The sequence below is a fragment of the Pleurodeles waltl genome, chromosome 6 (assembly GCF_031143425.1).
Source record: "Pleurodeles waltl isolate 20211129_DDA chromosome 6, aPleWal1.hap1.20221129, whole genome shotgun sequence".
Taxonomy (NCBI): domain Eukaryota; kingdom Metazoa; phylum Chordata; class Amphibia; order Caudata; family Salamandridae; genus Pleurodeles; species Pleurodeles waltl.
The window spans coordinates 346,724,836-346,738,628 of record NC_090445.1 but is presented as its reverse complement, the minus strand read 5'-3'; the positions used below and the strand labels follow the sequence as shown (position 1 = coordinate 346,738,628).

Genomic DNA, 13,793 nt, shown 5'->3' with positions numbered 1-13,793 from the left:
AATAGACTTGAAGGGCTTAAAGAATTTTCCTTAATTTTCAGAATATTGCCCTTTCTGGCTTTGACACCGTTAACAGCCAAAGCTTTTACCCTCACATATAACCTATCATTCAGCCATGTATATCATACTTGATGCACCATCTTATTCAGTTGGCCACACTGCATTGATGGTTGGGAAATTTCAGACTCACACCTCCTAAATCTCACTCAGTAAGCTGTGCCCCTGAATTTCCCCCTTCCTATCCATTAGTGTAGGGGTAGGTCACGTAGGCTGGTGCACTCAAAATTTTGCCTCTGCAAGAACCGCTGCTTCTAAACAGTCGCTGCTCACAGGTGTTAAAGGGGGTGGGCGGCGCGACATGCGTGGGGGGAAGCAGGGGAATGACAGGGGGGAGAAGATATTAATAAAAAAAAAAATCAAATAAATTTACCTGAACGACACGCAGCGCTCCTCTGCTGGCTGCAGGCAGGCACAGGCTCCCAGCCTGCCCTGCAACCAGAACTGACGCTGCTTAGAGCAGTGTCAGGATTGTCTGAGAGCGCCCAGCCAGGGCGCTCCCAGGCAGACTGGGAGCGTGTGCAGGCTCTGTCCAGCCCAGCAACGGCCAAGACGGCCGGCCAAACACACATGCACTCTGAGGGGGAGTGCTGAGCACTCCCCCTCACTCTCGTCACACCGATGGCCCGCCACTTTACAAGGAAACAATAATAAACACTGTTTATTATTGTTTCCTTGTAAAAGTTTTGCAGTTGCCACTGCTGGCAGGGGACCCATGCTCCTCCGCCCACATGGAGGAGCCGCGTCTGCTTCTAAAACTTTATCTACATTGTCCGTTTGACCTCTGCATACATGATCAATTTACACTGCTGCCAAAGAGAAAAACATATAGTGGATTTTTGTTTCCCAAAAAATGGCTGCCCGTGCTTTCTTTTCTTACAAGCACTGTGAACTCACTCATTAGCTGAGGTGCACTTTACCTCTTTTCCAAATAAGGGAATACAACCTAGGTGTGCAAAAAAACATATTCTAATTTGAAAGCACATTTCCTGTTTCAAAGACTCATGATTAAGTGTTGAAGTGCAACATGCATGTGTGATGTATTTATCTTTGGGGATGGAAAGGGGACATTGCAGGGACTGGCCTTGTAGAATGTAGTAAACATTCCCAAACTTGTAATATGCAGGAACTGGAAAGTTTGCTACCTTGAAAATACCCATATCTACCGCTCTTAAAGGCAGCAGTAAGTAAGGGGGACACCCTAACATGGCATTCATGGGGATGTAGGTAAAGGGATTTCTCTAAAGGGAGAAATATTTTTCGTGTGGAGTATACAAAAGTTTATTGTCAAAAGCACATGTACACACGAGACCTTTCTGGGACATATGGGTTTTTGTATTAATTGTATTAATAACATCGGGCCTTTATTAGAGTGAAAGTGGCATGGCTGCCAAGTAGCTTAAAGTGGGTACCCCTAATGTAAGCATATCTGCTCACCTTTGGACTCCGGCAGACACACAGTCAAAATACTTACCTTTTTCGTGTCTAAAATTTTCAGTATATGCGATTAGTGCAGTTAAGCTTGTGCAAAATGCTTTCCCAAGGACACACAGATCAGATGGTTTTGGGACATAGTTATACTAGTATGAACCTAGAACTGACGCAGAATTGCAGGAATACTCCTGGGATTCTCTGTTCTCATGCAACAGAAAAAAGGTAGAAATGTGGAAGGAAAACTACAGAAGTTAATGTCTTGTGCAAAGGATAGAAAGAATGTTAATGTCTGCTGCAAAGGATAGAAGCAATGTGCAGTACGCATTAAGCACACAATACAATGAGCAAGATTTCCTCAATTTCGCGATGTTTAAATATTGAAATATTGGCTACTTACGTGACTGAACAGGTGATAGAGGTGATGACCCACTTCGCACTGATGAGGGATCCACCACAGATGTGCCATCCATCCAACTCCTGCATGAAGAAACACCACGCAAGAGTTAACCTAGCTGTTATGGAGGCAACCGTAGAGTCTTAGACAATTACAGCTGTACTGGCATACAAGAGATCCTAGATGGGCGCTGAGCCTTCTAATTACACGAGGCTCATTCTTCTGCATGATAGCTGAGACATGACTCAGAAATTAGCTGGAGAAGAAAGTCTCCTCCTCCTGCCAAGCTCCCTCCCCTCCCCCTGGCTGTATCGTTTAGAAGTGGGAGTGTGGAGGCAGGCGGGGTCAACGTGCAAAATCCTGGCTGCCTGATTTCTGTCATGATTGGGCTGTGCTAGGGGCACACTTGTTCTCACTGTTGGCCTAAAGAAGTCCTAGGGTTTCTGGTTCAACACACACGGCCTTCTGAGGTACACGCAGAAGCAATCTGTCCCCGTCCGCTAAGGCCTCAGGAGTGGACTAGAATAACACCAGACAAAAAAAATAATTGAGGTTCCATCAGAAATATCCTCTGGATCAAGAAAGCAAAGGGGTCAATTCTAGGTATTGCCAGTGTTATGTATTAATAAAGTGTGGTCTATCATTTTTGTGGGCATTCGTAGGTTTGCAACTGAAGACTCCTGTTTTTCTTGCCCTCTCAAGTGTAAATGCATTGTTGAAATAAAAGACATGCACCGGATGCACTTGGGTAGTCTATCACACCCAGAGGTAGGTCACTAGTCATGGGGCTGTCATCAGCAGCCCAGAGGTCTACCCTTAGAGTACACAGCTGCCTAGTGGGACTGGACGCAGACAGACCCAGGCATCAAAATGCTACATTGAAGTGCAACCCCTAACCTGTCATTACTGCAGATGCTGAGAGAGGTAGTAATGCAAACCCCGCTCTCATTTTGAACTGGATTGTTGCTTTAATTCTGATGTTTTAGAGGTAGCGTGTCTTGAACGGACTATGCAGCCTTCCTCTAGCCCAGTTTCCAAGCTTTAGATATTTATAAGAAAAGGCATACTAGATATAGAAAAAATACTAATTTACTATTGACACTTGAACACTAGAGGCAACACAGCCAAAACCACTTTGTCTGAACTAGCCCGATGATACAATAGTTGTAGTTGTAAACTGATGAACGCTGATTTAAGGTACCAACAAAAATAAAGACAAAAAAACAGTGGTCCCAGTTCCTTCAAGCCCCAATAAGGAGTTTCATGAGCTCCAGAATAGTTGAGAAACATCCACAGGACCGCTGGCCTTTACCTATTGTGCTCTTTGATATGAAAAGAGAAGGGGCGGCTTCTCCGTTTGGGCGGAGGAGCATTGCCCCCGCCAGCAGCGATAGCTCCAAACCTTTACCAGAAAACAATAATAAACTTAGTTTATTACACAGTTGCCGGGCTGGGAGCACTCCTATCCAATCCTGCTCAGAGCAGCGTCAGGATTGGCCGCAGGAAAGGCAGGGAGCCTGTGTCTGCAGCATCCAGCAACAAAGGAGAGGAGTAGTGCGGCAGCGAGGGAAGATAAGTGGTTGTTTTTTTAATTAAATTAAATTAATTTTTATTCCCTCGCCTCCCTGTGCCACCCTGCCCCTTCTGCGCCCCGCAAGTCGCTACTGGAAAAGAGTCAGCACCATGCCAAATGCTAAATCTGACCCAAAATTCTAATGAGTTCTATTAGCCATGAGCCAAAATTTCACACACTGGCCCTGATCATGTGATGGACAGAATTTGTTGTGGGGCATGTGAGACCAGTATTTCTTAATCTGACCAAGATCCCTGCACCAAATGGAAGATATTCCGAGTTTTTTGAGTCCATCATGCATTTTTCCCGTATTCCTGGATGACAACCACTAACATTTTCCACCCGTTCTGAGCAGGTGGAAACTGTCAGAAGAGGGCGTACATTATATGTGTACGGAGCTTCAGGGTAGGTTTCTGTCTGCCTGAAGAGTTCTTCTCTTGCTGCTGCAGAGGCCGAGTGGATGTCGGGCTGTGTTGCTGCCTGCAGCCCCTGGAGCAGCAAAGTGAGGTCTGGTGTCTCTTGGCCGGAGTTATTGGGGCATGGAAACATTTGTAATTGTGGTTGGCAGAATTCCACTTGGAGTTATCACTCCGGGTGAAATTCCCTGGCTCATCAGGTAAAATATAGACGTTGGAAGACCGACATCAATACAGTAGTGCTTTTAACCTTGCACAGCCTGTGGCCAGGTAGCCCAACCACTGATTAATTATTGATGAATTCCGGCTGTCGACAATTTGTTCTCCAACTGAAACATGCTAGATTCAAATTTGCCAATACCCCTTTCCTTTAGAAGAATTTGAATTATTCGCTGTGCATTTAACTGCACAATTGGTGGTTCTTCATAGGATTATGGTGTGAATCACGCATTAATATTTTTTGTCAGTATTGATTTACGAAGCTGGCAAATCTCCATAATTCAGCCTTCACGTTGCACCAATGGGAAATGAACGTGTGTCAGTGAGTGACAAGATATTACCTGTATGGAGACCTGCCATGGCCATGACCCAGGGACAGCTTCTTCGCCACTCGCCACCCTTGCAAAGCCGCTGAGCACAGGATAGATGTCTGGTTCACCACACGCTAGAATGCAATAAAGCTCTGTTAGTTCAGTGAGGCACACAGCATAAACAGCACCTGGGAGGACAACATTAAATGTTGCAAGCAATGCTTTCCCATGTCATTCTATTTTGTTGTTAGGAGCTGTGAAACAGAAACGCAAACTAATCACACAGATGAGCATGTCTGTTTAGAATTTAGACAAGTGCTTTCAATGTGTCTGCAAAGGGGCTTCTTACCTTAACTTCCTGTTTCTGCACTTGACAATTCTTCTAGAGGAACTTCCATTAATTCACTGACCTTTCTGTCTGAGATTATCTCTTAACAGTGCACCCACTGCCTTATCCTTCGATATATTCTTATGAGTGCTCTTTGATGAAAATGCTGCCTCCTGAGCAGTATTTATTCTACTGAGCAAATTGAGTGTTTTTATATTCCCTGGAGAGAAAAATCATTAGCCTACCACATTAGCTGCATTTTACTTAAGTGCGTTGTGGACTACGGTGAGAAGAGGTCTTGCACTCACAGGAAGTCAGGAGTCATAAAGTAGGGCCAGATGTAGTAACCGTTTTGCATGGCGCAAACTGCGAAAATCGCAGTTTGCGCGATGCAAAACGGCCGTCGCAATGCACATTCCCATTTGGCGAGTCGGTACCGACTCGCAAAATGGGAATGCGACTCGCAAATAGGAAGGGGTGTTCCCTTCCTATTTGCAACTCGCACCGCAATGCAGAATTGCTTTGTGACCGCGGTCGCAAAACAATTCACAGTTACCACCAGTGTCACACTGGTGGTAACCAGTTCGCAAAAGGGAAGGGGTCCCTATGGGACCCCTTCCCCTTTGTGAATGTCGCTATCAATGTTTTTTCAGAGCAGGCAGTGGTCCAATGGACCACTGTCTCCTCTGAAAAAACGAAACCAAATGGTTTCGTTATTTTTTTGTATTGCATCTCGTTTTCCTTTAAGGAAAACGGGCTGCAATACAAAAAAAAAACTGCTTTAATGAAAAAGCAGTCACAGACATAGAGGTCTGCTGTCTCCAGCAGGCCACCATCCCTGTGAGTGCAGGGAATCTCAATGGGGTCGCAAAATGCGACCCACCTCATTAATATTAATGAGGTGGGTCTTTGCAACCCCCATGAGATTCGCAGAAGGTGTCTGAGACACCATTCTGCATACAATTTTGCGAATCAGAAATTGCGAGTCGCACCAACTCACAATTTCCGATTCGCAAAATCTTTTTTTGCTACCTCTGGCCCGTAATGCCTAGCAAACTCTGCTGCCTAATCCACAGTCTCCCTCCTGATCCCCCCGGGCATTTGCAAGATGGCACTTCTGCATATACTTAATAGGAAATTTATCACAAAGCTCAGTCCAATTTTTCCTGCTAGATACCATGGTCCTAATTTGGCCCAAATAATTTATGATGGGATATTGTTTTAAGTACTGTAGGAGAATTTCATAATCTCATATCATAATATATTTGAAATTTTGAAATTGTCCAGTAAACTATAATTGAAACATTTATCAAATTCACACCATCTTGAAATGCCAGCTGAAATCTTTACCATCCCCTATTGCTTTTTCAGATCCCCTTGACCAGTCTTGAAGAAACCTGAACAGACATCCAGAAAGTTCTGGACTGTAAGAAGTCGATGAGATGGCCATCTTCTGACTAATCTTAGGAGCCACTAAGTGTCAAGGTATGATGTAGGCTATGGATGCAAGTTGGATTAAAGGGAAGTAGGATCCTCAGCGACAGATGGTCAGTGCAGCATCAGAGACTCTACGCAGAGCCCAATCTGTGCTTGCAATGAGTTGACTCGATTGCAAGTGCTAGGTGAGTCAGGGTTTAGGCCAAAAGGCTACTTTTACTGCCAGATCCCCCAATTACACTTTCTTCACAATTAGGGATACGTTACAAATTAATGTGCTGCTTGTCAATATTTAAAGTGTTTTCAGACCTATTTTTGTGTTCCTTTTATGGTTTGGTGACCTAGCCCCACTGAAACCTATTTGTGTTAGCCTCTTATTTTCTAATTAATGCGCTCTTGTGCAATTTTTCACTTGCTTTCTTTCCATTGACTTTAACTACCCAGTTGCTTTTGGATTTGCTTTTCTTTGCCGTGGCTTTTGCAGCTTGGTACAGAGTGTTCTGTTTTTAGGTCGAGCACGCAAGCTATTTGACCTGTTACCAGAATTGCGGGTTTTTAACCACGCCCACCTCACACCCATCACTTTCATTGTTTGTGGACTTGTTTTCAAAGCCACTTGATGTCACTGGTAATTGCTTTATGTTTGTCCGCCGTGAGGCTGTTTTGTTACTCCTTGCACGCTGCCTCTGTTACATGGATAATTGCTGATATTTTTTGCTGTGAGCGAGCAACTTTGTTTTTTGTCTCTCCCCTATGCGCATGACAGCCACGGTGCTCACAGTGCAAGCTCCATCGCCGCCTATGAAGCACGTTCACCGATTTCTTCCTCAACACTCACCCGCGCATCGTAAACCCCTCAACTCCAAATGATATATCGACATATATATTGGTGTTAGTACTAAGAGATTTTCGAAAAGAAAAAGTACAAACCGATTGTTCCGTCTGGACATTATGTGAACCTTTTTCATGTGCTGTGCTTCTTCCCTTATAGAAATTTGGCTAATATGTATTTTGTTTGCTAACTTGTGGCTAAACGTTAGGTTTTTTAATAAGGAGGGGTAGCAACGTTGCTTCTTTCAGAATAAAGATTTAAAAATAAAAAGGGTGACCCAGGCTGTAATTGGCCATCCAGCTGAAGAACTGGCCTCCTTGTACCACTATTTCCCTTGCAGCTCAAGCAGTGATGCAGCAATGGGGGCCTGGATGGAATCCTTTGAATTGAACACCCTCCCCTGAAAGAGAACTCTCTCGACAATTGAAAGGAAAAAAAAGTGGGGTGCTCAGCCTCTCAGTTACATGATTCTAATCAAACATCATTTAAGTTATGTTTTATTCTGTCACCTGGAGAGATGCTCCCTCCTGACTCCTCGCCATGGCAACCGGTGTCTTATTTCAATAGTGTCATGCCACATTATTATCTAGGTGGCTCACAAACTCACGCCTGACAAGCTCTCCCTGACACTTTCGACAGCCATGATAGACTTATGCTGTTTACTTTCGGAGTGAGGCTGGTACAAGCCGACTGAAAGGCATATATGCAGGGCCAATGGAATTATGTGGCAGGAAAAGACCGAATTATGAGTCAGGGTTGACCAATTTATGTGGCAAGAAAAGTCCAGTTATGAACTTGCAACGCCACTAGCTCTAACTCGAGTAAATGCGAGACCCATTGCATTGCAAATGCTTGTTTGTTTTATTCTCTACCTTTTCGTGGCTGCTGCAATGAGAAACCTGCTTGATTGTCTGGACAGTACCGCTGCACACATACACACAAAGTCCTCCATTAGACCGTAAGCCCACGATCATGCGGCTCATTCCACAGACGCTCATAAGGTAAGAATGTCTTTGTCCTAATGTACTGCAGCAGACCCAACTTGGAAACCTCTGCCTCTATGTTGCCTCAACTTTTCAATCCCTGCAAGCATTACAGTAAAAAGGCACTTAGAGGTAAGATTTTTATTGGACAGTGTTATATTTTCTTCTCTAAGGTTGGAGCCAGTTATGATTCAAAATGGCTCCTCTTCTCCTAAAAATGTTTTAGGTAACAGTAAGCAGCATTAACCAAATTGAGAAATCTTGATATTATGTAACAGACTTTCATAAAAAATAAAAAATAAAAACTACTGCGGATATTAACTGTAGACTGTATTTGATTTCCTGTTTGCAACAGAGACCGAGATCAGCCAACGTTTGGGCTCAAATCTTACCTATTGGGGCAAAAAAACAGTCTCTCTGCATCAAAAAGATAAATGGTAGCCTGTGCTAAGCGTACAACTTTTATTATCTCTACAGAAAAATGTTAGTATTTGTATGTTAATATTCATGTTACATGTCCCTTCTCCATTATGTGTTGCCTTATCTATAGGTCACTAGATCGTGCCTCAGGATTTGCATCTGCATTTGTAAACCACCCTACATCTTATGCACTTCAACCATAAATGTTATGGTAATAGCTAACATACATTTACAGACAGAGGATCACACTTGTGCTGATACCATTGCCGTTTTGGACAGATGTGCCACGTTAGGACTCCAGCAGCAGATCTTGCAATCCATCCACATTGCAAGCCATACGCTGATGGGATCCTTGACTCTTTCAAAGAGATAACAGTGGAACTGGGAATTCAGGATCCTGGACTGATACTTTTAACCTACATTTCACTCTACAGTTAGCACTATTACCGCACCAAGGGCCATATGTACCAACGCATTTTCCCATAGACACAGAATGGGTAAAACCCTTTGATACATCTGGCCCCAAGTTACACAAACAAGCTATTGTTGCCCACATGGATGACAGTCCCTATGGCCACTTTTAGAGAAGCCCTTATGCTGACGCCATTATTATCTATGTTAAAGTGATGGGTTTTAATCAATCAATTTTAAGCACCTTAGATAAATGTTCTCCTAACAAAATCTTGACCTTTCACTGATCAGAGTCTAAACAAACGTGGTGCTGAGACTGCCTTTCATGACTCTACTGAATGATGCCACAGTAGGTTTTACAACTTAACAAGACATAATCAGAGAAATATACATCCTGGAACTCTTGGTGTTCCTGATTGTTGATGTTGCAAAATTAGGTAAGATCGAACTTTTTGAGTTACACTAGATGGCTCCTTTGAGGAAAACCCGAAAAATACCTTGAATCGCACTGCTCTAAAAACCTGATATGAAAACACTGCTTCATGAGTAGTGTTTCAGTTGTGTCACCATTATATATATCACGACAATAATAGACATGACACAAGATAATTCCCGCAAGCAGAACCTAAATCGACCATTGCCATGTGTGAAGCTGCTCTACTTTTGTCGTGGTTCATCTCTGAATTCCTGGGACATACTGAGCTGTGGCATCATGATACCTGGCAACCTTACATAAAACGAACAACTTTAGGACTGGGTCTGAAACTCACATGAAAGAACATCATCTTGTAACGTATAATGGTCAATCATGAATATTGTAGAGACTAGAAACAAGCCATTCAATTCCTTTCCAGTTTATTTTCGCTTTGTGACTTTGGTGCTTTTTCCTTTCTCACATACAATACTCAGGGTGATTTATGTCAGCTCTGAAGCTATCACTTTCTCACACTGCTCACACCATTCATTCTCAGTCATAACAAGCATGTTACACCTGATTACTCCGAAATCTCATCGGGGTTTACTGTAGTACTTCGGTACTGCACACTGTTGAGAATCGTGGTGGTTCACACGAAATACTAATTTGAAGTTCTCCACACAACTGCAGCTTTTGCTAATGAAGATAATTCGTTTTTTTTTGTTAACTGAAAATATACCAGGGACCCAGAACTCGTAAGGTATCTTCCAGACCTTGATTAACAGTGAGACAGCTAGAACTCACCAACAATAAGTTACCTTCAGGGATGGAATGTGTAAAGTCTTCTACCTATATTACCTGTAAAAACTGTAGCATTCTGACCTACACCTACATGGCCCACCTGCCCCCTTCCACTTCAGGCCCTCATCTTCAACCCTCGCTTCTTTAAACTGACCTCTTCTCATCCCCTCATCATCAAGGCTGCATTATTGACATTTCAGGGGTTCAACACATCCTGACACTAGAACCTCCAGCATCACAGCGCTCCTTCAGAGTTCTGTCGCACCAGGTAGACAAAGCATTACAGAGAAACCCTCCAGAGATATAAACCCTGTTGGGCAAGCAGTACATTACCACATAAAGATGCACTGAAATGAACTACACTGATACCCACCGCGAGTCAGCCGTTCATCAGTAGTAAACCTACCACCCTCGCACGGGCTACCCAGATTCCTGTAACTCTTATGCAGGAAGTGAGCAAAGTGTTTGTGCAATGCCTTTTCCCATCCAAAGTATGGCCTCATGGGAAGTTTCCTACGGTTCTGCAACACTGTATATATGTGACACATAGAGCTGAAGTCTAGCACTGAACATAATGTGGACTAGGTAGCAGATATGAAAGGAAAGTCAGGGTCTTATAGTGGGGTGTAAGTTAGCTCTTAATTTGAGCCGGTTGTTGCAGGTGGGGCCCACCAGCACTTGTTTTTGGGGACCAGCACTTATTTTTCCTCAGCATACTTTGATCCAGAAGAAAGGGAATGAGGGAAAACAGAAACGTAGGGCGAAAGCAGGGATGAAAAACAATCTGCACGAGTGAGATAAAGAGGCAGGTATTGTCTGGAGGTGGACGAAGTAGGTATGAGGTGTAGTCAAGACTGGGCAGCTTTGGGATTCGACAATCCCATTATTCACCGCCGCCGGCTGCGGGCTTCTGTTGAAAACGTCGGTCGTAGGCGCAAATTAAGCACCGGGGTAAGCAGGATGTCGTGCGAAGCAGGATGGCTGGAGAGCTCGGGAAGTGCTAAATGGAGATGCAGCCTACTTATGGAAGCCTAAAGGCGAGACTAGTCTGAAGACATGATGTATGTATTCTGAGCTGCAAATGTGAGCATATGAATTCTGCTGATTGTATGTGTTCACTACACTTTCCTCCGTCAGCTGCTTCCAAGCCACACATAGAACACAAGAAACATGAGCAGGTAATAGGTGCACAGAGGGACTGTGAAGTGATGTTGACCTCGGAGACCACAAGACTGCAGAAACCGCTGACCACGCAAAAGCAATAGAAATGCCTTGTGGACGCATACAGGCCCATATTTATACTTTTTGACGCTAAACTGCGCTAACGCAGTTTAGCGTCAAAAAATTTAGCGCCGTCTAACGCCATTCTGAAGCGCCATGCGGGCGCCGTATTTATGGAATGGCGTTAGCCGGCGCTAGCAGACCGGCGCTGCCTGGTGTGCGTGGAAAAAAACCACGTAGACCAGGCAGCGCCGGCGTAGGGGGAAAATGGCGTTAGGGCGTCTTAAAATGGGGCAAGTCAGGTTGAGGCAAAAAAATCGCCTCAACCCGATTTGCGCCATTTTTTTCGATGCCCAGACGCCATTTAAATGACTCCTGTCTTAGTAAAGACAGGAGTCATGCCCCCTTGCCCAATGGCCATGCCCAGGGGACTTATGTCCCCTGGGCATGGTCATTGGGCATAGTGGCATGTAGGGGGGCACAAATAAGGCCCCCCTATGCCACCAAAAAAAATTAAAAATATAAAAAATAATACTTACCTGAACTTACCTGAATGTCCCTGGGGTGGGTCCCTCCATCCTTGGGTGTCCTCCTGGGGTGGGCAGGGGTGGCAGGGGGGGTCCCTGGGGGCAGGGGAGGGCACCTGTGGGCTCATTTTGAGCCCACAGGCCCCTTAACGCCTACCCTGACCCAGGCGTTAAATAGTGGCGCAAATGCGGGGTTTTTTGACCCGCCAACTCCCGGGCGTGATTTTTGCCCGGGAGTATAAATACGACGCATTTGCGTCGCCGTCATTTTTTTAGACGGGAACGCCTTCCTTGCATCTCATTAACGCAAGGAAGGCGTTCACGCAAAAAAATGACGCTATTTGCCCATACTTTGGCGCTAGACGCGTCTAACGCCAAAGTATAAATATGGCGTTAGTTTTGCGCCGAATTTGCGTCGAAAAAAACGACGCTAATTCGGCGCAAACGGAGTATAAATACGGGCCACAGTGTCTGTCAGCTTAACCACATGTCGATACATTTTAGTCTTAGACGCAGATGTGGTTTTTGTCAATTTAGGACAGAGGACTTAGGACGCTATACCTAAGGTTTAGATCATGCACAGTAATTACTTGGGGGATTAAGTGACAATATGCACCCTTAAAGCCGCGAGGGTATCTCAAGCTTAATGCCTTTTCACACCTCTGGCTCCAAATGCTGCTTGGTTAGTGGAGACTAAAGGAAGTAAGAAGGGCTCTCTGTTGCGAATCCTGCCTTAATGCCTCCCGAGACTGGGGTAAAGGCAAGTCAGAAGCAGCAATCTGATAACCGTGGCTGCTACAAGTGATGGCCCCTTCTAAGACCTCTGAAACTGGAATACTCCTTCCTTGAAAAAGATCTAGCGCTGGCTTCATTTAGGCTTCACTCCCCGTTTACAAGAAGCACGTGGGATCTTGAGGGCGAGTGTGACACATGCTCTTGTTTCACTTATTTTACTTGTCCAAAAATAAAATATAAACTACAGCCTATAACATGAGGCATTTATACTGATCAGATGGATTTCCCTTCCAGATATTGACTATGCAAGATTTACAACAGTGGCCGACTGTGAAAAGGGGCCACCTTCATTGTGGGTTTGAAATTGTGCCTCTGAACTTGCCACAAAACTTTCCGTGCTTTTCTCTTACCCTTACCGTGAGAGCCCCTGAGGTTCTTCCTAGCAGTCAGCAATGTTGACATCTTACTGTTGTCACTTACCAAGGGCGGTGCTGACCAGGGCCAAGGAGCACAGCAGAGCCAGGAGAGTCATGGTGCAGTGTGAGCTTCACTCAGGAATGTGAGGACTCCTGGGAGGACTGCCTCTATATAAGGGTGCAAACCTTCTTGAAGGTGATGTGATTAGTAGAGGTTTTATCTTTTTGACCTCAGATTACCTACAATTTCTCCACTCCAGTGGAAAAGTAAACAATGTGAGAGGTCCAACTGGGAGTGTAGATCATGTACAAGCAGCAGGTGGGCTTGAGAAGAACAGTGGCCAATAATTTTATCTTCTGAATGTTGATTTGGCATTGGTATTGCACCACCTGTTTATTTTTCTGCACCAGGAACTGATGATGGTTAATCGGAATGGTTATTAAAGAAGAATGGCAGGGGTATACATTGTAGAAACTCTATTAAATATGAAAAACATTTGAGGGCACCAAGCTCATTATTTAAGACTCAAGTTTGGATTAATTTGAACTCCGAGCTTGTTAACAAACCACAGATCTTTTTCCATGTTTAAGATGCTTTTGTGCTCCACCAAGCAATCACAATCTCTCTTATTCCAAGCTGAGGAGAAATTAAGACACTGTGGAAAGAGAGAATCATTCATTGAAGGCTGGTGTCTCACAATCATGGAAGAAAGCACTCTGATCATGCAATGGGGGGAGAGGACAGAGATGGAGGGGAATTGTTTTTATAAATAAATAACAAAAAAAATTAACTTACCTTACCGTCGTCTCCTGCCATCTCTTGCCGCCGCACTCCTGTTCCCTCTATGTAGTGTCCCAGCATT

The 13,793-nt window shown here is 44.3% G+C and overlaps 1 protein-coding gene across 1 annotated transcript in view; it reads right to left on the bottom strand.

Moving 5' to 3' along the window:
* LOC138299729 (chymotrypsinogen 2-like) overlaps positions 1-13,126 on the bottom strand; it is a 66,582-nt gene extending 53,456 nt beyond the window's left edge. The window contains exons 1-3 of the mRNA XM_069238250.1: positions 12,995-13,126; positions 4,435-4,538; positions 1,889-1,968 (exon numbers count right to left, since the gene is read on the bottom strand). Of these exons, the coding sequence (XP_069094351.1) occupies positions 1,889-1,968; positions 4,435-4,538; positions 12,995-13,046 (236 nt within the window). The 5' untranslated portion in view covers positions 13,047-13,126. The remainder of the gene's footprint in view (positions 1-1,888; positions 1,969-4,434; positions 4,539-12,994) is intronic.
* Positions 13,127-13,793: the final 667 nt, after the last annotated feature.